The sequence below is a fragment of the Chrysochloris asiatica genome, unplaced genomic scaffold (genome assembly GCF_000296735.1).
Source record: "Chrysochloris asiatica unplaced genomic scaffold, ChrAsi1.0 scaffold00041, whole genome shotgun sequence".
NCBI lineage: Eukaryota > Metazoa > Chordata > Mammalia > Afrosoricida > Chrysochloridae > Chrysochloris > Chrysochloris asiatica.
In genome coordinates, this window is record NW_006408559.1 from 13,510,542 (window position 1) to 13,534,163 (window position 23,622).

The window sequence follows — 23,622 nt, forward strand, 5'->3', positions numbered from 1 at the left end:
CAATAGATCTGTTTTGGAAGAAGTGCAACCAGAGTGCTCCTTGTAGGCCAGGATGGCCAAACTTTGTCTCTCATACTTCGGACATATTGTCAGGAGGGTCCAGTTGCTGGAGAAGGATATCATGTTTGGTAAGTTGGAGGGTCAGAGAAAGAGGAAGACCTCCAGCAAGATGGATTGGCCAAGTGGCAGCATCAATGGTCTCAAGCTTGGCAACGATAGTGAGATTAGTCCAGGACCAGGCAGGGTTTCCTTGATGGCACCTAACAACAGCAATAACGTAAGTGAATGGGAGTCCTGGTGTGCTGTTGTAGGATAAGCACTGGACTGCTGCTCATTGTAGGTTGACAGTTCAAACTCACCAGCCACTCCTCAGAAACCCTGTACAGGGGTCTCTGTGAGTCAGAACAAGACTCGAAGGCACACAACAAGTGGGTGACTTCAGACATGTTACCAGGAGGGAGCAGTCTCTGGAGAAGGATATCCTGCCTGGCAAAGTAGAGGGTCAGTGAACAAGAGGAAGCTCCTCCATAAGACAGTCTGCAATAACAGCGTGCAATATGGCTCACACAGCAATGGTGTGAGGAGGGCAAGGGACCACACAGTATCTGCTCTGTTCTACATGGGGCCACTTGCCACAACACAAAGAAATAGGAACTTTTACTGCAGGGTAATAAGGTTCAAAAAGATTCTTCCTACACTGCAATAAAACGTCAGGAAAGGAACTTGAGGCATAAGTTCTGAGGGACCAAGAAGCACGGGGGGGAGTAGAAGCATAGGGTGAAGGGGGCAGCCTTTCTCAGTGCATGGAGCTACATGCATCTCGCGCACATTGACACAGAGGAGATGTCAGTGGAAAAGAGACTGAAGTCCCGACCCTCCTGAGGCTTACGTTATTGCAATACTAGAGAAAGAGGCCTTCTACGCACAGTTCAGAGCAAGACACTAAAGCTTCAATCCAGCTTCTTACAACCCAGGCACATCTCAATTGTTACTTAGAAAGCATGTCCCCATACAAGCAGTGACACACAACACGTGAGCCTATACAAGGGGCCTGGGGGGCTGCTGTCAAACAGATTCATCCCCATCTCAAACAACTGGCAGCAGCACTTATTCCTAAACCAAATCCAAACAAAACCAAACCAATCACACACAAAACAAACCCACTGCCAGTCAATCCCACCTCACGATGACCCGTGTTTCAGAGGAGAATTGCACGCTTAGAGGGTTTCCAGTGGCTACATTTTATGGAGGCAGATTGTCAAGCCTGTTTTCTACAGCGCTGCTGCGTAGATTCCAACCACCAAGCTTACAATTAGCAGTCAAGTGAAAACCACATTTGCCACTCAAGGATCGTTCTGAATGAATACTTGATGGGCATCCACTTCCAGAAATAGCATTAAGTTCGCTCAAGAAAGCTCTAAGCCCATGCAGCCGCTGTGCATGAACATCTGCACCCGGGCAGATACGGTCGCCACCTCCAGGTCACCTTATCCCCAAAGAGCATTCCTCCTCATCTGACATATGAAGACGCACAGTCTCCCACAGATGAGGAACCAATCGCTCTCTCACTGTGTTCTGCTGTGAACCGCCCAGAGCCAGGGAGTCCTGAATGGGGCATGGCATTACCGAGAACCCCTGCCCTGGTGGTGGAGTTGACTAGACAGGCGCCCCAACACATCACTCCAAAAAGAACACTTGCGCCAGTCCATCCACTTACCTGCCTTCCATATTCCTGCCAAGAGCCGGCCTCATCAGCCCAGCGCCACAGCCACTCAGTGGTGAGGAGGAAGTGTGGGGGCTTGGTGACTGAGGAGGCCGTAGAGAGGCGGCGGGCTGGGAGGGCACCGAAGGTCATGGAGTCAAAGTTCAAATACTCTGAGGACAGGCTATTGGCCAACTTGGAGCAGAGGACCCTGTAAAGGAGAGCAAGTGAGAGACAGATGATGAACACACAGCTAGCCATATGAACTCAAACCCAGGCTCCTCCACTTCCACGTGGCCTTCTAGAATACATGGCAGGTAGATTTAAGCATTACGTGCACACTGGTTTCAATGTGGCCAACTGAAAATGGAGGCAGGGGGACACTTTACAGATCAGTTTTTCTGCTATGGTAACAAAAACCAAAGTAATATGAAAGACTTGTTTTAATGTCACAGAATTGGTTCTGACTCATGGTGACCCTGTCTAGCATTTCTGAGGAGTAGCCAGTGAATTTGAACTGCCAAGCTTGTGTTTAGCAGTCCAGCATTATCCTACAGTGCCACACAGGACTCCATGAAAGACTAGTCACCACAAAAATTCCTCTACTACAAAATTTAGTAAGCATTGGTGAAAACAGTTTTTTAAATACAGTGCTGAAACTTCACCCAAAACAATTTAAAAACATGCTGTAAAAAAATGCACAGCTGAACTTGTTGAAAAGAAAAAGAAAAAATCAGGGAAAGCTTTAGAAAGAAAAAATAACAACAGTAAACATATAATAATGAGTGTTTACTGTGAGTCCCAGAGCTTGTATTAAGTACTTTCATGTACGAACTGAAGGACAAAGGAGCAGAACTGAAGAGATAGAAGCCAGAACTCGTGAGCTAGAAATCTCTCAACACTACTAAGATAAAAGAGCAAGCACAAAAAAGGATTTTAAAAATATCTGAAGAAGGCCTAAGATTCATGTTGGACAACATGAAGAGGAATAACTTCAGAATTATCGGCATTCCAGAACAGGAAGAATCACACAAGTCCACAGAGGAGATAGTTGAAGAGCTGCTGAAAGAGTATTTTCCTAACATCCTGCAAAGCGAAAAGATGAGCATTCAAGAAGCTCAACGAACCCCAGGAAGGATAGACCCTAAAAGAAAATCACCAAGACATATAATAATCAAGCTCTCCAATGTGAAAGATAATGACAGAATCCTGAAAGCAGCTAGGGAAAAGAGAAGTGTAACATACAAAGGCAAGCAAATTAGATTAAGCTCGGATTTCTTCAACAGAAACCATGTAGGCAAGAATGCAATGGGGAGACATATATAAAACCCTGAAAGTTTAAAAAAAAAAAAAAAAACTTCCAACCAAGAATCCCCTACTCAGCAGAGCTGTCAATCAAATACGATGGTGTAATCAAAACATTCCAGGATAAATAAAAGCTAAGGGATTCTGCCAAAGCCAAACCTGCAATGAAAATCATCCTAAAGGGAGTTCTGTGGACTGAGAACCAACAAGAAGAGACAACAACCAGAGAATGACATCATTCTGAACTCAATTGACAAATGAAGAGTCAAGAACAGAATAAAATGATAAGAACAGAGAATCTGGGCAGTCTATGATCAAAACAATTACAATGTTAAAGAAGGTAAACACAGAGGAACAGAGATCCAGGTGATGAGAAGGTCAGGTAGATTACAGGAAAAAATAGACTATCTTAAATTGAGGGAAGAGTTAATGGAATATATATAAGGTAACCACAATAGTGGGGTTGGGATGGGGGTTTAGTCCGGGTGTTGGGGAGGGCAATACAAGAAGGGGGAGGAGGTGGAAGAACAAGATAGATAGGGGAACACTGAGACAGGTTTGCATGGGCTAAATGGAACAGAGATAAACAGTGATGCATGCTCAAACGATGGAACAACAGGCTCTGTGATACAGATATCTAGGCATAGTTTGAAGAGGGAAAATAGTACTAAAATGCTTGACTGTCCTATGAATACTGGTTTCCCTTGCCTACTACTCTAAGATAGACACTTGAATGGGATACAAAGGAATGTTTGGAAACATGATTACAGAAAACTTGTAAGCCCATCTTCAGCCTAAAACTGATTGGAATACCTAAAATGGGTTCTAGAACTTGCCCAGTTAAATAGGCCTCTTGCAGAGCTTTTGCAGAGTATAGGATCTTAGGTGGAATCCTGAGTTCCATCCAGAACCTTATGAGGTGGGACATTCCCACCAGCAAGGACAAGCAGACCAGCTGGAAGTTAGAGCAACAGAAGATACACCTTCAAAGAAAGAAAGATCATCAGGAAAAAACCAAAAACAAAAATGTCAGCATGACTGGTTACTTACTACTAGAATAAACAAGCTGTTCACCAGGAAGCCATCAAGGCAAGAAATCAAATTCCTTCAGGACAAACCCCCCTCTAAGACTGAAACTCAAAGGGAACACATGAACAGGCATGTAAGCTTGCTGGCGACCACATTGGTCTACTGGTGAGTGGAAGAGGGGGAAAGGCAGCAATGAAGAAATGGGCTGAGTTCAACCACAGTCCACTGATTCCTGTTGACCTGGAGATGACGGCGAGAAGAGGAAGGGCTGGTTGGTCCAAAGTGTGGTGAGACCTGGGGACATCTGAGCCCATGGACAAGGAATAGCCACAGAGGGCAAGAACTGAACGAAGCATCCAGCTGATATGAAGTGAGGGAGACGCACAAGAATACCACAACTTGCAGACAGTACCCATTTGACCTAGCCTTGATGGCTTTATAATCAGTACTCGACTAGAGTAAGATTACAAAAAAAATTTTTTTTTGATAATCGCTACAATTTGATGAACCTGACCTATACTCATGGAGGTATTAACTCTAAATACCAACAGAGAGGGAAGGAATCTTTACATCAAGCATCAATGCTATCCTATCCCCTCTGTACACAGGATAGATAGGGACAGGCAACATAGACATTGGCTACCTAAAATGAGGGGGTGATAAAGGCACAAAGTGACTGGCTTACAAGGTTTCAAGAGGGAGTTTAGTTTTAGAGTGGAGGGGGGGAGAATGAATCCCCACTGAATAGTTTTCATCTTGTCTAGATGGCTCTGGTGAAAAGAGATGGGGATAAGATTCCTACGATTCAATAATGAGTAACTGTCATCATGACTAATTGAGACTATCACATTGTAAAGGTAGAAGTTTTGTAACAAAAACAGGGGAGTGATTAATCATAGAAAAAGAGGACCCCAGGATCACCAAGGGGGAAGAGCACAACAGAATGTGGAACCTTATCCAAAGAAGCAGTGACACCAGAGACAGAGGCAGAGATGAGGTAATGGAAAGGGGGAACAGCTGAGGACTCTAGATTCATGAGAAGAGAGTGTTGTTGTGTTTTGTTTTTTTAAAAAAAAAGCTAAAGTGAAAAGAGAGAAACACTGTTACCTGATGGTACATGGAGGGGATTATAATCATTGTAACGAAACAAGGTGTATGATTTGTTGAATGTAAAACTGATGATTTGCCCTGTAAACTTTCACTCAATCCACAATAAAAACCAAGGAAAGGAAAAAAAAGATAAGGATAAGATTCTTATAATTCAATAGCGAGTAATTGTTATCATAACTAATTGCGACTGTCACAATTGTAAAGGTAGAAGTTTTGTAACAAAAACGAGGGAGTAGTTAATCTTACGGTTCAGAAACAGAGGACCCTGGGACCATAGAGGGAGAAAAGCATAAGTGGAATGTGGGACCTAATCAAGAGAAACAGTGACACCAGAGATGGAGGCAGAGATGGGGACATGGAGAGAAGGAGCAGCTGAGAACTCGAGATTCAAGGAAAGAGAGGGACTGAGAGCTGGGCCAGGAAGCAGACTTGCAGAAGGTGCCCTTTGAAGCTTTAAATATTATATATGAGTTAAAAAAAAAAAAGGCACTAAAATGAATAGAGAGAAATACTGTTAAGGGATGGTACACGGAGGGGATTATAACCATTGTAATGAAACAAAGTATAAACAAAGCTTATGATTTGTTGAATGTAAAACTGATGATCTGCCCTATAAATTTTCACAATAAAAACTTAAAAAAAAAAAAAAAAGACCACCAGCTTTTCCTCAGAAATCCTATACAGAGATGCTATGGGTATGAACCACTCCACAGAACTTAACAATTGATAATTACACTGAATATAAATGGATCAAATAAATGCACCAGTCAAGAGAAAGAGAGTAGCAGAGTGGATAAGAAAACAGGATTCTTCAATATGCTGTCCACAAGAGATACCACCCTACAATCAAAGATAAAAATATACTAAAAATCAAAGGATGGAAGAAATACATCAAGCAAATGGCAACAAAAAATGAACAGGAGTGGCAATATTAATCTCTCAAAATAGACTTTAAGGCAAAAGCTAGCATAAAAGGCAAAGGAGGACACTATATCATAATTAAAGACTAAACTGAACAAGAGGACATAACCTTAATCAATATCTATGCTCCCAATCAAAGAGCCTCAAAACATAAATCAAAGTCATAGAATTGAAGAAACAGACACAACAATGGACTCCCCAATAAAAGATGTTAATATACCACCTTTTATGAAGAATACAAATTCAAAGACAAAGACCTAAACACAATCAACCAACCTGAACTCATAGACATATACGGAGCACTCAGCCCAACAATGTACATTGTTCTCCATGCACATGGAACAGTCTCCAAACTAGACTATGTTAAATCACAAAAACAACCTACATTATTTAAAAACATCAAAAATACTACAAAGCATCTTCTCAAGTCACAACACTATTAAAATTAGAAATCAACAATAGGAAGATCAATGAAAAAACAAAAGATATTGTAAATTGAGTAACACCCTGCTTAAAAGCTACTGAGTAATAGACTAGAAACTGCAATTTTGAAAATCCTTGAATCAAATAAGAATGAAAATACTAAATATCAAAACCTCTGGGACACAGCAAAAGCAGTGTTCAGAAAGCAATTTGTAGTAATAGGCGTGCATATCCTAAAAGAAAAACAAAAGTCACTATCTTAACCTACTATCTCCAGCAATTAGATTAAGAGCAGAAAAGTAAGCCTACAGCCACCAAAAGAAAAGAAATAATAAATACTAGAGCAGACCTAAATGAAATAGAAAACAGAAAAATAGTAGGAATCAACAAAACAATAAGTAGATTATTTGAAAGTATTAAAATTATCAGCAAACCACTGGCAAATCTAATGTAAGAAAAGAGAAGATGCAAATAATACAAATAAAAAATTATGTGGGTGACATTACAAGAGGGCCAACAGAAATAAAAAGGAAAATACAGGTAAACACTGTCAACTGAATAGAGTCCTGGTTGGCACTGTAGGATAAGCACTTGATCGCAAGATCAGTTTGGACCACAAAGTCAGCTGTTCAAACTCACCAGCTGTGCCTTGGAAACCCTATACAGGGTCACTATGAATTAGAACTGACCCAACGGCACTTCACAACCACAACTGAGCAGCTGGTACAGAAAGGAGATTGCAACCCATATAATGAAGCAAAGTCTGTAATTTGTTGAATATAAAACTGAACCTGCTCTGTAAACCTTCACTCAATTCACAATATAAGTTCAAAATAAAAAGGATAGTAACAATACTATGAAGACACGCATTCCCAACAGATTTGAAAATCTAGAAGAAATGGACACATTTCTAGAAATATAATCTATCTAAACTTATCTAAACTGAAGTAAAAAAAAAACCAAAAACTTGAAAACCCCTACAACAAAAGAAGAAATTGATTAAAAAAAAAACAAAAACTCAACAACAACAAAAAAGTCCAGGCCCAGACGGATTTTCCTGGTGAATTCTATCAAACATAGAGAGAGGACCTGATAACTATTCTTCTCAAACTATCCAGAATATAGAAAAGGATGGTCAGCTCTTGAACTGATTTTTCACAGCATAGCCCAGTACCAAAGCCAGGCAAAGATATCATTAAAAATAAACAAATAAAAAATTATAGACTGTGAAAGGACAAGCAGACCAACCTGGAGTGGCTAGAAGAAAAGATACTTCTTGAAAGAAAGACCTACAGGAAAAATATAAAACAACATAGGCAGACCAACTGTTACTACCAGAATAAGCAACTTGCTTGCCCAGGAAACATCAAGGCAAGTGGCCGGGTCCCCTCAGTGCAAATCCCCTTCCAAGACTAAGACTCAATGGGAATACACGCTGTGATGGGTGACCACGCTCGACACCGATAAAGGGAAGTGAGGGAAAAACAGCAATGAAGCTGTGAGCTAGGCCCTACAACGTTCAACAGACTTCTGTGAACCCGGGTGAAGACCTGGTTGGCCAGCAGTGTGGCAAGACCTGGGGACTCTTGGGCCCAGAGTCAGTGACATAGCCACAGAGGACTAGAGAGGAGAGTGAAGCGTCCAGCTGATAAGAAGAGAGGGCATATGCTTAAGAACACCCACATTTGCATATAATACCCACTTATCCTGGCTTCAGTGACTGGATGATCAGAGCTCAACCAGAAGTAAAAAGAGGAAAAAAAAAAAAGTATTCTCATACAATTTGATGAACTTGACCTACACCTATAGAAGCAGTAGCTCAAAAGAGGGAACAAGTCCTTACAGCAAGAATCATTCCCACCCCCTCCACACACAGAGTAGACAGGGATGGGCAACTTGGACATTGGCTACCCAAAATGGGGGGTGGGGAGCTACAAAGGCAAGAAGTGACTGGCTAACAAGCTTTCAAGAGGGAACCTAGATCCAGAGGGCCTGGAGAAAGGTAGAATCTCCAGTGAGTAGTATTCAATCTGACTAGGCGGGGCTGATGCAATGAAATGCAGACGGGCCTCTTGTGATACAATAGTGAATAATTGTTATCAGGACTGATTGTGAGGGTCGGAAACGTAAAGGTAGACGTTTTACAGCAAGGAGGGGAGTGATTAACTTTTCAGTCTAGGAGCGGAGGTCTCTAGGACCATCAAGGGAGAAGAGCAGAGAGTGGGACCCTACCCAGAGAAGCAGTGATGCCTGAAATGGAGCCAGAGATAATGACGTGGAGTGATGGCAGCTGGAGACTTTAGATCCAGAGAGGGAGAGCGACTGTGTGCTGAAGAGCTGGGGGGTACCGGGGAAGGACTGCATGGAGGGGATTGTAACCATGGCAATGAGACGATATAGAATGAATGTAAAACTAATGTTCTCCCATGTAAACTATCACATAATTCACAATAAAACATTTAAGAAAAAAAAATTATAGACTAATATCCTTCATGAATTTGGATCACAAGTTCAGTTTGAACCTCAAGGTCGGCAGTTCAAACTCTCCAGTCGCTCCTCAGAAACCCTATATGGAACCAACTAGACAGCACTTAACAACAATAATCTTTCATGAATATAGATGCAAAAATTTCCAACAAAATCCTAGCCAGTAAAATTCAACAACATATTAAAAAAATAAATACATCATGATCAAGCGGATTCATACCAGGTATGTAAAGATGTTTCAGCATTAGAAGAGCAGCTAATGTAGTCTACCACATAAATATAACAAAGGAAAAAAACCACACGATCTTATCAATTGATGTGGAAAAGGCGTGTGACAAAACTCAACACCCATTCCTGATTAAAACACTCAACAAAATAGGAAAAGGAAAAATTTTCAACATAATTAAGGGCATATATACAAAATCAACAGTTAACATCGCTCTCAATGGAGAGAAACTGTAACCAGTCCCCTGTGACAAGGTAAGGATGTCTTTTATCACCATTCCTACTGCTTACTGTGTTGGAAGTCTTAGGCAGAGTTATAAGGTAAGAAGCAGAAATTAAAGGCATCCAAATCGGCAAAGAAGAAGTAAAACTATTTGCATGCAGCTCATATGATCCTATACTTAGAAAATCCCTGAGAAAGAAAATTACTGGAACTCAATGAATGATTCAGCAAAGTGGCAGGGTACAAGATTTAACACGTAAGAATTAGTTGGATTCCTTTCTGCTAATCAAGAGGGGGCTAGAAAGAAAAATCAGGAAAAAATATCATTTGCAAGAGTCACCCAAAAGAATAAATCTAACCAGAGAAACAAAAGACCTAGATGGCAGACACTCTAAATAGACCTGCTTAAACACAAAGCTATGGGAGACTAAATGAAATAGACTCAGAGGACAAATCTAGAACCCTGAGCCTCAGAGGGAAGGTTAGAGAAGTGGACTGAACACACCACACCTATGGGAGGTGGTGGTGAATAGGAGCGGCAAGAGAAGGAAACTGGTGAGCAGCCAGCCAGCCAGATGTGGCACAGTCATCTTGAACTTTTGTGAGCAGCTCTGGAGAGAAACAAATGGAGGCCTGATGGCACACATTCCCACATCTTGCTCCCCACGCTTACTTTCCTGAATACCAGAGGTGAGGCAGGCCCCCATCCTCATCCACAATCTTTGGGAGTTGAGGATCATGTGGTTTGAGGCAGTGTGAGGCAGATGCCTACTGCACTGCCCTTGGTGCCTGGTAGGCTCTGCTCCAGGGCCTTCAGGCCAGAATGAGACTAGCAGGAACCTTCATCATCAGCCACCCTGCTTCCAGTAGCCCTCTGGTTCTGACACTAAAACTAGCAACCTGAAGGGTCTCCACCAACTACTGGAATGGGTGCCCGGAACACAGACAACACCTAGGCCTATAGGAAATCATCTAGGGCTGAGAACTCAGCCAGCACATCCCTCCTCCACCCACCTCATGAGTTCCTTGGCCAGCTGGAACCCCCCAGAGTTTTCTCCTCTCAGATTCCAACAACTGCACTCGTTTTTTTGTTTGTTTCCTTTCATTGTTTTGTTGTTTTCGTTTATTCTCCTCCTCCTTCCTCTCTCTTCCTTTGATTTCTATCCTATCTCTGCATTTGTTTCTCCTTCTCTTTTCTCATTTCCACCCTCTTCTCCTTTTATTCCTTTCTTTACTCCTCTCTAGTCTCTCTCGTTTCATCTTTCCTATGTTGTAGTGTTTTTTCCTCTTCCTTGTATTTCCTATTACAGTAATACTGTACAGCTCTTTTTTTAGTTCCTCTTTGTAGTTACTCTCTTTTTCCTTGTTGCTGCCTGCTTTTGTTTTGTTTTGCTTTGTTCTCCATTATCGTATTTTGGTTTCACTGTTGTTCTCTTTTTATTCTGTTGTGTGTTTGTGTGTGTGTGTGTTCTCTTTTTGCCCCTCTTGAAAGGTGATGGCAACTGTGCCCAGACAGTGGAGCCACAATCATACCCTTGACAGTTCCACCTACTGGACAAGCTCCTGTGGCCCCTCATCAATGTCAAGATACCAGCCAATCCCATCATAAACCGAGCTGCACTAGTGACAAATGGAAAACAGTGCACGTTTCCATTATCTAATCACACCTACCAGGAGACAGTTGGTGAAAGCCTAAGAGCACACCAATATAAATTATCAATTAAACACAATACCACCATGTCTTAGCAACAACAGAAAGTTCATCTTACATGGAACAAAAAGAGTAGCTCTAACAAATTACCAAGATGCACAGTCAAAAAACGTTTTGAGGAAGAAAAGGTAATGGAACTACCTGAGGAAGAATTCAAAAGAATATTAGGTTATCTTCAACAGAGTGACAGAAAGAAAGATCGAGGAAAGCAAAGAACACATAACAAAAGACTTATACTAAGAAAACTATAAAACGCTGCTACAAGGAACAAAAGGAGACCTACAAAAATGACTTGACATTGTGAAAATGTTAACACTACCCAAAGAAATTTAAAGCTATGATGCAATCCCAATCCAGGTTCCAACATCATTCTTTAAAGGGAGAGAAAAACTAATCACCAACTTTAAATGGATAAGCAAAGCATTTCTAAAGAACAAAATAGGAGGCCTCTTACTTCCAGATTTCAAAGACTACAACACAGCCATAGCACTGATCCAACAAAAGATACATAGATCAGTATGACAGAATTGAGAACCCTTAAGTAAACTGATTCACTATGCTCAGCTGATCTTTGACAAAAAGACCAAAACACATTAAATGGGGAAGAGGTAGTCTCTTCAACAAATGAAGCTGGCTAAACTGGAAATCCATTTGCAAAAGAATGAAACAAGACCCACATCTTACATCATATACGAAGACAAACTCAACATCGATTAAAGACCTAAATGCTAAACCCAGAACTATAAAAATCATCAATGAAACAACAACACACTTAAGGACTCTGATACATGACATAAACACACTATCAACCAAACTGAAAAACACACACAGCAGAAGACAAAATAGATGATTGCAGTCTCCTAAAAATTAGACACATATGTGCATCAAAAGATTTCGCCAACATACACACAATGGAATATTATGTTACCTTGAAGAATAACAAGGAAGCTGCAAGTCACTGCATAACATGAATGAACCTTGAGGACGTTATGCTGAGTGAAATTAATCAGTCACAAAAGGCCAAGTACTGCATAAGACCATTATTGTGAAAGCTTATGAAAAGATAAGCATACACTAACGGGGAAAAAAATTTATTGGGGGAGGGGTACAGCAGAGCACAGGGTAGGGGATAGACAACATAGTTTGGGTGTTGGGGAGGACAGTACACAAGGAGGAGGAGGGGATAGAAGAACAAGGTAGACAGGGGAACATGGAGGCAGGTTTGCAAGGGCGAAATAAGATCGAGGTAAATACTGATGTATGCTCAATCTTGGAACAGGGCTTTGTGATATAGGGATCGAGACATAGTCTGAAGAGGGGGAAGTAATATTAAGATGCTTGACTGTCTTATAAATATTGGTTTCCCTTGCCTACTACTGTAAAACAGACACTTGAGTGGGATGTTAAAGATTATCGGGAAACATGATTACACAAAGTTTGTAAGCCCATCTTCAGCCTATAACTGATTAGAATACCTAAAAAGGGTTCTAGACCTTGCCCAGTGAAATAGGCTTCTTACGGAGCCTTTGTAGTGTATAGGACCTTAGGTGGAATCCTCAGCCCCAACTGTTATCATGACTAATTGCGACTGTCACAACTATAAGGCACAAGTTTTGTAACAAAAAGGGGGAGTAGTTAATCTTATAGTCCAAGAACAAAGGACCCTAGAACCATCAAGGGAGAAGAGCATGAGTGGAGTGTGGGCCCCTATCCAGAGAAGCAGCGACATCAGAGATGGAGGCAGCGATGAAGACATACAAAGATAGAACAGCTAAGGACTCTAGACTCGTGGAAAGAGAAAGGCTGTGTGCTGGTGGCCAGAAGGCAGGCTTGCAGAATGTGACCTTGGGTTTTTTTAATGATTATATATTCCTGACACTTTCTATGCACATCAAAAAAAAAAACCAAAAAATGGAATAAAAGGAAATACTGTTGAATGATGATGCACAGAGACTGTAATCATTGCAATGAAACAGTGAGTATAAAACTGATGTTCTCCCATGTAAACTATCACTCAATTCACAATAAATGCTTAAAGATTTCATCAAAAGAGTAAAAGCAGAACCCACTATAAAAGGAAAAATTTGGGGGGAATGACATTATCAGACAACAACAAAAAAGACAGAAAGCAACAAATGCTGGAGAGGGTGTGGAGTAGGGGACCCTCCGACACTGACAGTGTGACTACACAATGGTGCAACCATTGTGAAAAACAGTAAGGCACTATATCTCAGAAGGTTGGAAATAGAAATACCAATACCATATGACCCAGAAACCTCTCGACTTGGTATATATCCTCAAGAAATATGAGCTGTGACACCAACAGATATATGCACACCCATGTTCATTGCAGCAGCACTGTTCCCAATAGCAAAAAGATGGAGACAGCCTAGATGCCCATCAGCAGAAGAATGAACAACCTTTCTACATGCACACAATGGAGTATTATATAACACTAAACGATGATGACTCTGCAAAACTAAACAGACGAACCTATAGCGAAATTAGTCACAAAGGGACAGGTATTTATGAGACTACTACTGTAACAAGTCAAAACAAAGCTTTTTATTCTATAATAAACAGTCTCTAATGGTTATCAAGGATGGGAGGGAAGGTAGAATTAACTATTGGGTAGAGTTTAGATACATGCTATCTTGGGTGACAGGGAAGATAGTTAAAAAGAAAAGCAAAAAAATAAGGAAATTGCCTTTTTTGGTCTTTTTCAATTTTGTTTTTCATGCCCTGGAAGGGAAATAATGTACAATTTGTTAAGATTAATCACTGGGAACTTTTCCACAAATGAAAAAAGTGAAAGAAAAGATCTGAAAATGGATAGTGGTGATGGTTGTACAACATAGGGGTGTGGCTGGATTGTACATGTAAAAATGGCTGAAATACGTTTTTTGTTACATATATATATGTAGTTATATATATATATATATATGGTGGGTAGTTGATGTACAGTGGAGTTAGTTCCAACTCAAAGCAATCCTGTATAGAGTTTCCAAGGTCGTAAATCTTTGTAAGAACAGAAAGCCTCATCTGTCTCCCGTGGAACCACTGATATTTCAAACTGCTGACTGTGAGGTTCGCAGCCTGATTCATAACCACTCTGTTACCAGAGCTCCCAGATCTCTCAATAACAAATTTCTATAAAGCATCAGTAAGTATGTTGTTGTTGTTGTTAAGTGCCGTGGAGTCAGTTCCAACCCATAGCAACCCTGTACAGGGTTTCTGAGGCTGTAAATCTTTACGGGAGCAGAAAGCCTCATCTTTCATCCGCAGAACAGCTGGTAGTTTCGAAGTGCTAACCATGAGATTAGCAGCCCGATTCGTAACCACTATGCTACCAGAGTTCCTTTAGTAAGAATATATGTTGTTGTTGAATATAGAAGTTTGAAAACCCTACAATGAACAGCTTGATAAAACACTGCATTCAAAGATTTCAGTACACACAGAAGAGTTAGACAAAGTCAGACCGTGTATCAAATCTTAAAGCAAACTCCAAAACAAAACCAAACTTTTATCCTACCGATGGACTACTAACCAAAGAGCAAATCTCCAAAAAATCCACAGAACCCATTACCATACAGCATACCTTTCCTGACCACAATACGATTCACATGAAATTAAACTAAAAAAATATGTTTAGAAACCACCTATGAATCGTTTAATGCATAGGATAAAAAAAATGACAAAAGTTTCTTTTAAAAAAGAAAATAATAAAATTAATTAAATACCTGTAAGAATACTCAAGATAAAAAAGGAGGAAGAAATGTTAAAAAAATAAAAATAAAGTAGCTGTAGATACTGTTAGCAACTTTATGACAATAAGTTTGAAAACAAATGAACAATCACTCGCCTGTAGAAATATAAATTTATCAAAGTTGACTCAAGGTAAACCAGAAAACTCTAACAATGGTCTTTTGACAATTAAAGAAACAGTACCAGTTGCTAAAATCTCCCCACTAGTGAAATAAGAGGGCTTGACATCTTTATAGCCAAGTGACCGATCATTTAGGAAAAACAATTCTGAATTTTTTCCAAACAATAGAAAAGGAAAATCCAAAAAAACCCTGAACTCATTTTTCAAGTCTGCTTATCTTAAATGTTGTTAATTGCCACTGAGACAATTTTCACCTCAGAGCAACAACATGTGACAGAGAGGAATGCCCCACAGGGTTTCCTAGCTTGTAATCTTTACAAGGGAGTCCTGCTGTGGCACTGTACCATAAGCAGTGGACCAATGGACTACTAACCACAAGGTCAGCAGTTCAAACCCACCAGGATCCTCAGAACCCTTATATATCACCACTACCGGATCAGGTCTTTTCTCCCACAGAGCTGTTGGTGGGCTTGAACTACTGACTTTCAGTTACGCAGACAAGTGCTTAACCACTGTGCCAACATGGTTCCTTTGTAATTATAACATACAAACATTTATGAGCATGTGTATAACTTATACACATGTATATGAAAACGGAAATTTTATACATCTGCTGTTTCTGCATTATGTTCAGAGCACATGACTAGAGTCTTCGTGTTTTTACCTGTATCTGTTAATTCAGTGAATTACATTAATTTTCTAATGTTAAATTCACCTGTTTCTAGACTTAAACCAAACCTGACTAGAATAAATAAGTTTCTATTTTCACATTATGATTTTTAAAAACTCATATCCTAATATTGAAATCTCCCAAAAAGACTGTTCAATCTAATTCAATTTCTAAAAAAACCACAACAGATCTTTAAGGATGCAAAAAAGCAAAAGAGATTAGCCAAAATAATTTGGAAAAATACAAAGTAGGGAGATTTGCCTTATCAAACATACACACTAAAGCTATACAAACTAAAACAGCGTGGTGTTAACAGAGACACACAGACGAAGGAAATGGGACAGAGACCAGAAACAGACCTGAGGTGCGGACTTGCTGCTGGTACAAGGGACAGTTGGCATTGAAGTTGATGGAGAAAAGATGGCCTGTTTAAGAGAGTAGCATTTAGCAAAACTGATTATTCATCTGCATAAGAATGAAACAACGAAACTGGATCCATACTTCACCATAAATCCAGAAAGATTTAAAACTATACTTAACACATTATGACTTTTGGAAAAAAATACAGGAGACTCTTTTTACGGCCTTTAGAGAAGGACTTCTTAAACAAGACACATAAAGAACAAAACCATAAAGAAAAAGATAAAAACTTCTCTTCAGTATAAAAAAATATGTATCATAAACTCACTAGGCAAGTTTGTTTTCAACATACAACAGTTACTATCCAAAAGTATACAGATGACCTAAAAATTAAAATTAAAATCAATACAAACACCAATAACTAAAACCAAACTAGTTGCCGGGGAGTCAATTCCAGCTCATGTGGACCCCGTGTGTGCCAGAGAAGAGCTGTGCTTCATGGGGGTTGTCAATGGCTGACACAAACGACCCCCACCAATGTGGCAGACAGGGCAAGCTACAAGAAGGAACAAGTTCCTCACAGCAAATGTCAAGGCTGGAACAGGTGAGCAGGCACTGCCCCACATCAAGCCATCAGGACCTACAAACTGGGGGCCATTTACCCGCTACACTGGGAAAAGTTGAGATGTCAGCAGCATAAATGTTAGAGGTATAGGAACATCCCCTGTACACTGCTAGTGGGGGGAGAGGGGAGGGCTGATGCAATCACTTTAGAAAACAATTAGGCATGAATGATCTAGCAGAATAAAAAAGCTGGGTGGCACAAATGCTTAACAGAAAGGCTGGCGGTTTGAGCCCACTCAGAGGCACCTTGGATCAAAGGCCTGGCCATCTCTAAAAAATCAGCCATTAAAAATCCTAGAGAACACAGTTAAACTCTGACATGCATGGTCATCATGAGTCAGAGTTAACTCAGTGGCAACTGATGTTTTTCCCCCCACTAAACCCATAATCTTAAAAAAACTACAATTAATCATGGTTACACCAAATACTACCCATACAAGGGCAAATGGGACATAAACAAGAGGGATGTGGAAGGTCTCTGGGCAATGCAGAAGGTCAACGTGTTCTGCTGCTGACTAAAAGGTTAGCGGTTCAAATCCACCCAGAGGTGCATCAAAAGAAAGGCCTGGCAATCTATTTCTGGAAGAAAAAAAAAAAGCCAATGAAAACCGTATGAAGTACAGTTTGACTTTGACAACCTAAGTTGACATTAGAGACAGAGTCGAGCAGAGGAGCCAGACACAGGAGCACATAGGTGAGGTTCTCGAATGGACAAAACCCATCTGTGATGAACGAAGTCCCAGCAGCAGTGGGAGCTGATGATGGAGTGCTGGCACCTACCATTTGTCCAAACCTACTGGACTATACCCTAAACCTGGGCACTTCATGGCGCGTGAATTGTATTTCCAAAGGAAAAGAAACTGACAGACTGCCATGATATGGGTTAATGAGTTAGCTCATCCTAAGCGGATTCATCTGTTTGCCACATTTTACTAATTATGATGTGCACTTTAATTGCATTCTTATGCACAAATATATTCAATCTACTCAAAAAGTCGGCTCAAATTCTCTTCTTGGCAGCCAGTCTTAGCAAGTTCAAGGAAACATTTGATAAACGGTTGGAAATACAGCTACCTGGGCTCCCACAGACTCTGCACTCACGGAAGTGAAAACAGATCAGAGACCGCAGTGCCGCTGTGACGTCACAAGCCACAGGCCCCTCACAGGCTCTGACTGCCTCCTGACTTTCTGAAGGAACGATGAGGGCATGCATGAGATCAATGCTGGTAGCAACTATCTCAGAGTCCACCTGGTCTTGGCACCACCTTCTCCTTTCCCCACAGCTTCTCCACAAAAGGAGAAGATGGGAGAGTGGACTCACCAAAACACAGGTAGGAATGCCAACCTCCAATTTCCAGTTCTGAGCTTCCACCACGGGCTAATTGCTGAGTGTCCATGTGTGTATGTGACAGAGAGAACGTGTACAAGTGTGGTGCATATGTGAGTGTGTGTGTGTGTTGATAGTGTGCATATGTGGTATATATGTATGTGAGAGAGTAAGACAGAATGTGCATGTGTGTGTGGAGGTATGTACATGTGTGGTATGACTATATGTGGTACATGGGTATGTGCATGTTGTAGATGCGTAAGTATGATATATATGTGGTTCCAGGGCATGTACATGTGGTACATGGGTGTGAGTGTGTGGTGTAGATAAGGCACATGAGTGTGAATGTGTGGAGGTGCATACAATATGTGGTATGAGTGTGTGTATGTTGTTATGTGTTTATATGTGAGTGAGTGGTGGGTGCACTTAAGGTTCACACCGTCATACCCACCCACACTAACCACTGTGGATCTGCACTGTTGCTGGGAGCACAGAAGCTCCACGCTAAGCCAAAACAGGCACCGTACTCCATTACCAGCTTTTCCCGGGGTTGCTGTACTCCTCTTCAATGAACTCCATGTTGTCCAGATCCTTCCACTTGCCTCCATCCAAGAACTGCCAGCGATACGGCAGATGGAAATGGTCCCGATGGCACTTGTCTGGAACAGCAACACAAAGCAGTGTGATGTCTGCGCCGTGCCGCCCCTTCAGCCCGAGGGTCTGGCAGGGTGGGGGAGGGAGTCTGTTGGGCAGTGGGTCTTTTGTGTGGTCAAGGCCTGAGCACAGAGATGCTACGATGCTGTGTGTTTCATTATGCACCTTTTCCCTTGTGACAGGGCATTACACTGACTTTCAAGATACAGATATGAACAGGTTATCCATGAATCTCCTTTCATGACATAAAGAAAGGATCTTGAGAGGGTCAAAAGCTTGCCCATGCAGGGGTGGATGACACAGACACACTACATCCGCCCCTAAGTGTGAAGCGAGGCTGCCCAGCCCCTACGTGACTGCCAAGCAGGCAGCAGCATACACGGCTCCCTGCTCTCATCCACACCCTAACGTCAATGTGTGTAGTCTGCCTTGGCAGACCATCCACACCCTGACCCAATCTCAGTTCCCAGGCTGTGTGGCCGATGAAGTACTGGGAGGTGAACTTCTAGGTGGGAAGGCACTCAAAAGTGCACAGTAACTGCAACAAAGGACCTGAGCAGCCCCAAGACAGTGAAAATGGCCCAGGACTCAAGGACGTTTCATTCTGGTGCTCATGGAGTCGCCAAGAATTGGAGCCAACCTCACGGTAGCTGACAACGGCTCCATACACTTCCCTAAGCATTCTCGAACAGCCCAGCAGACCCCCAAGACCCACTCTCTGACAGCTCCCTACACAGAGATGCAGGGTGGCAGGCACAGAAAAAGACGCAGACGACTTCTACTTCTAGAAAAGTCTACAGATTTGCCAGCTGTCTACTCATGCAAGCACACGCTGTCTCTTGTAAAGGGGGCTGTGCTGCTGGGGACCATGTTAGAAGAAAAGATGTCTGCCGTTGTTGCCTAGTTTTAATTTTGAACTACAGAAATATATTACATATTTAAAAATACTAAATGTTCATTCACACAAGAGGAAAAAACAAGGTACAAAACTGCAACTGTGAGGATAAAACAAATGGGCATATATGAGGGGCTTCAAAAATGAAAATGGAACGGATTTTCCCATGAAATTTTTGGAGCCCCCTCATATACACGTACGTATCTAAAATATTGTAGGTGTCGTCAATTCTCAACTCATGGTGACCCTGTATGTTAGAGAAGAACTGCCCCACCACAGGATTTCTTAGGCTGCCATTTTTATGGGAAAAGATGGCCAGGCTGTCTTCTCCAGCAGAGCTGCTCATAGGTTTGACTCGCCAACCTTTCTGGTCAGTAGCTGAGCACTTAATGGTTGCAGGCTCCTGACAGTATCTTTAGGGGAAGAACACGCAAGGGGTTGGTGGCTGTGGTTGCTTCCTAGAGGGGAACGGAGGTGAGAGGGAGGCGTGGAGAAAAGGTCATCCAAAATAAACAGCAACAGACCTGGGCTCACTGACATCATCTGAACAGAATTCAAATGCTCTCAAAGCTAATGCACTCTTAGACCTTGGCTCACTGATACCATCTGAACAAAATTCAAATGCTCTCAAAGCTAATGCACTCTTCCAGGCACATCTCAACACCACCTCCTGCCTGGAGACACCACGGAGCAAGATGATATGTTTCCTGGGCTCACTGGAGGCCAGGTCTGGGCCGGGGGACAACGCTCCAGAAATGAGGAGGAGGCTGGTGGAGGATGCCTTCCAGGGCCCATAGGCAATCTACAGCCTAGTGGCCAGGCTCTAATGGACAGAGCCCATAGCAGGTGCACAGCGGCACTGGTAGAAGACCTGGCCAGGACCAAGAGATCTAGCCAAAGGGGGGTCGAGCAGTCATGCTGAGCAGCTTGTGCCCACTCTGATGGGCATGGGGGACATGACCGATGTCCATAGAAAAGCCTTGCCAGGCATGCCAGCACTCACATATGGCATCCACAGATCCTGGGCACAAGTGCTTGCTGGCACAGATGTGGAAGACATCATCCACTAGGGAGGGGCCCCTGCGAGTTTTCCTGGACACCCCACCACACACATGCCGATAAATGCCTAGGACAGAGAATGCCACACTGGCCACCTCAGCCACTGGGGCTGATGACCAAGTCCTGGCCTCGCATGGATGTGTGAGTCCTCACTGCTTCATTTCCCTTGCTCACCTGTCTTACCCTCATCAATTTCCTCTTCCTCATCCTTGCCGCCCCAGCTCAGTGTCCAGGCTTTCTAGCTTAGTCACAGATACCAAACCAATTTAGCACACTAAGTATTCTCCTTCCACTCCTCACTAAGCCCCCTAAAATGACGGACATCCAAGAGTAATAAACCCCAAAGTACAGGAAATAAAGAACGCTACCATGGGATGTCCAAGGAGCTCTGGTAGCGTAGTGGTTACGAATCGGGCTGCGAACCTTAAGGTCAGCGGTTTGAAACTACCAGTTGCACCGCGGGAGAAAGATGAGGCTTTCTACTCCCGTAAAGATTTACACCCTCGGAAACCCTATACAGGGTCGCTATGGGTCGGAACCGACTCGATGGCACATAACAACAACAACAACAACAACAACCATGGGATGTCCAGCCCTGGGAGATCCCATGGAGGAATGGTTGCTTGGGCAGACACGTCTCCCCAAACTCAGAACTGGACACTGGAAGCAGGTGCATTGTATTGTGTACAAATTGTATCTCAATCAAGGCGATTTCTTAACTGCACATAAATACAAGGGGGCTTCCAAATGTTCATGGAAAAATTCTGTTACGTTTTCATTTTTACACAAACTTTTTGAAGCTCCCTCACACATGTTGTTAGGTGCCATGAAGTCAGTTCCAATTCATGGCTTTGCTTGTGGGAAGCAGAATGCCTCATCTTTCTCATGCAAAGTGGCTGGCTGGCTCAACACACAGATTTTGTGGTTTGCAGTCTAGGCTTATCATATGGAGCCCCCTCATACATATTTAAAACCAAAAATCATACCTACTGCAATGACAGGGACTTGCTGACAAAAGAGGTTGGATTGCTTCAGATGGCCTCAGCTTACCCACAGGAGCCAGCACGAGCGTCTCCTCCTTCCTGAGCCTCTTCCAGCTCCTGAGGCGACCACCGACCCCACTTTTACCCTGCATGCATGACCCTGGTATCTTCCTCTTGCTCAAATGATGTAGGTCTGTGACCCCACACTAAACTGACTGAGGGTCACACTTCCTTGTTGAATTAACCAAATGTTTGTTCCCAAAACCTAATCTGAGAATCTGTTTTAGAAACTCAAAGAATCCGTGTCATTCCCCAGTACCCACACCAAAACAGCCACAGTGCGGTGCCAGCTCCCTGCTGACCACTGCTTTCTATGGTGATATCTCTCAGAGACAGAGGGGTATGGACCTGGAGGCAGTCCCATAAGAAAGCACTTAGATAGATGACCCGCAGCTTTCCCCACTCCCTACCTGGTATAACAGGAAGTTCCGGCTCTGACTTACCTCGGAAGCTGCAACTTTTCCGGATGTGGTACAGGCATATCTGATCACTCTCCTCTTCGCTGGTAGTACGTGGGGTCCCAGAACATGAAGTATCTCTTTTTTCTACAAAAAAAAAGAAAAAGAAAAAGAAAACCACTAATATTTGTCTACTGTCATCAGAACTCCTTGTCCACAGGTTAGGTTCCAGGTGTGAAGGAGAGAGGAGAGGACTCGCTTATCTTCCAGCACAAGGCAAGAGTGGGAGAGAACCTCACCAAAACCCTACAGTGTAGAGATGATGTGCCCTCAGACACAGAAGCCTCTACCTCTCAGGGAGGAGCCTGGGAACCTGAAGCTGAGGACTGCTTGCCAATCACAGGACCCAAGACTTTCCAGAGGAGCTCTGCTCTCATAGCCTCCAAAGAACCACAAGGAAAACTTGTAAGAATACAAGTGGCTGGGACTCCCCCAACCCATACACCCCGAGACTGACTGGAACAAAACCTGCAGAGGTGAACCTGAGACAGGTGTTCAAAGGAGGAAGACGACTACACCCGGGGGAGGGCGCTTTAACATCACCTCAACTTGATAGTTGTCATGAGTCTAGTGGCAATTTATAATGAATTAGATTTCATTTTTAAATAAGTACTTGGTAATGAACTATTGGAGTCTCTGGCTGATGTTAACAGTTAATGTGCTTGACTGCTAACCGAAAAGTTCGTTTTGAGTTCCCCCAGAGGTACCTTGAAAGAAAGGCCTAGTGTTAGCCACCTACTTTCACAAAACCAGCCAGAGAGAGTCCTATATAGGGGGCAGTTCTATTTTGACACACATGGGGCACCGAAAGTTAAAGTGGACTCCACAGCAACTCAGGTTTTTAAGAATTAACTATTAGGATTACAGAGGCCTGCTGTGGTGCTGTAGGATCAGCACTGGCCTTCTAACCACAAAGTTGGTATTCAAACCGACCAGCTGCTCCTTGGAAACTCTATACAGGGTCGCTGTGAGTCAGAACTGACTCGATGGCACTTAACATTAGAATTGGGAGTTAATATCAAGAAAAAGGTTCTAAGTGGAAAGCAATCCTTGTAAGTTACAAGAATCATGGAAGGAGCCCTCGTAGTTCAGGGATTAGGTACTCATTTGCAAACGGAAAGGTCTGTAGTTAGTTAGACCTCACCAGCTGCTAAGGAGGAGAAAGACATAGTAGACTGCTTCTATAAAGATTTAAAAATCAAAACAAAAACCATTGCTGTGCAGTCAATTCTGAGTCATAAAAATCTAATATAATGGAATAGAACCGCCCCCAGAGGGTCTCCAAGGCTGTCATGTTTATGGAAACCAACTGCATTATCTTTCTCCCATAGAGCAGCTGGTGGGTGGAATCACAAACTTTTCCAGTTAGCAAAGGAATGCTTAACCAGGTTCCACCAGGGCTCCTTTTTTGTTTTTGTTTTATTGTGAATTATGTGATAGTTTACATGGGAGAACATTAGTTTTACATTCATCCTATCGTATATCATTTCATTGCCATGGTTATAATCCC

General features: G+C 42.4%; 1 protein-coding gene across 1 annotated transcript in view; it reads right to left on the reverse strand.

The window, feature by feature from the left end:
* Positions 1 to 23,622, reverse strand: part of PARP12 (poly (ADP-ribose) polymerase family, member 12) — a 63,878-nt gene that overhangs the window by 13,149 nt on the left and 27,107 nt on the right. Inside the window, exons 4-6 of the mRNA XM_006861248.1 lie at positions 22,098 to 22,199; positions 18,539 to 18,662; positions 1,718 to 1,913 (exon numbers count right to left, since the gene is read on the reverse strand). Coding sequence (XP_006861310.1) covers positions 1,718 to 1,913; positions 18,539 to 18,662; positions 22,098 to 22,199 — 422 coding nt within the window. The remainder of the gene's footprint in view (positions 1 to 1,717; positions 1,914 to 18,538; positions 18,663 to 22,097; positions 22,200 to 23,622) is intronic.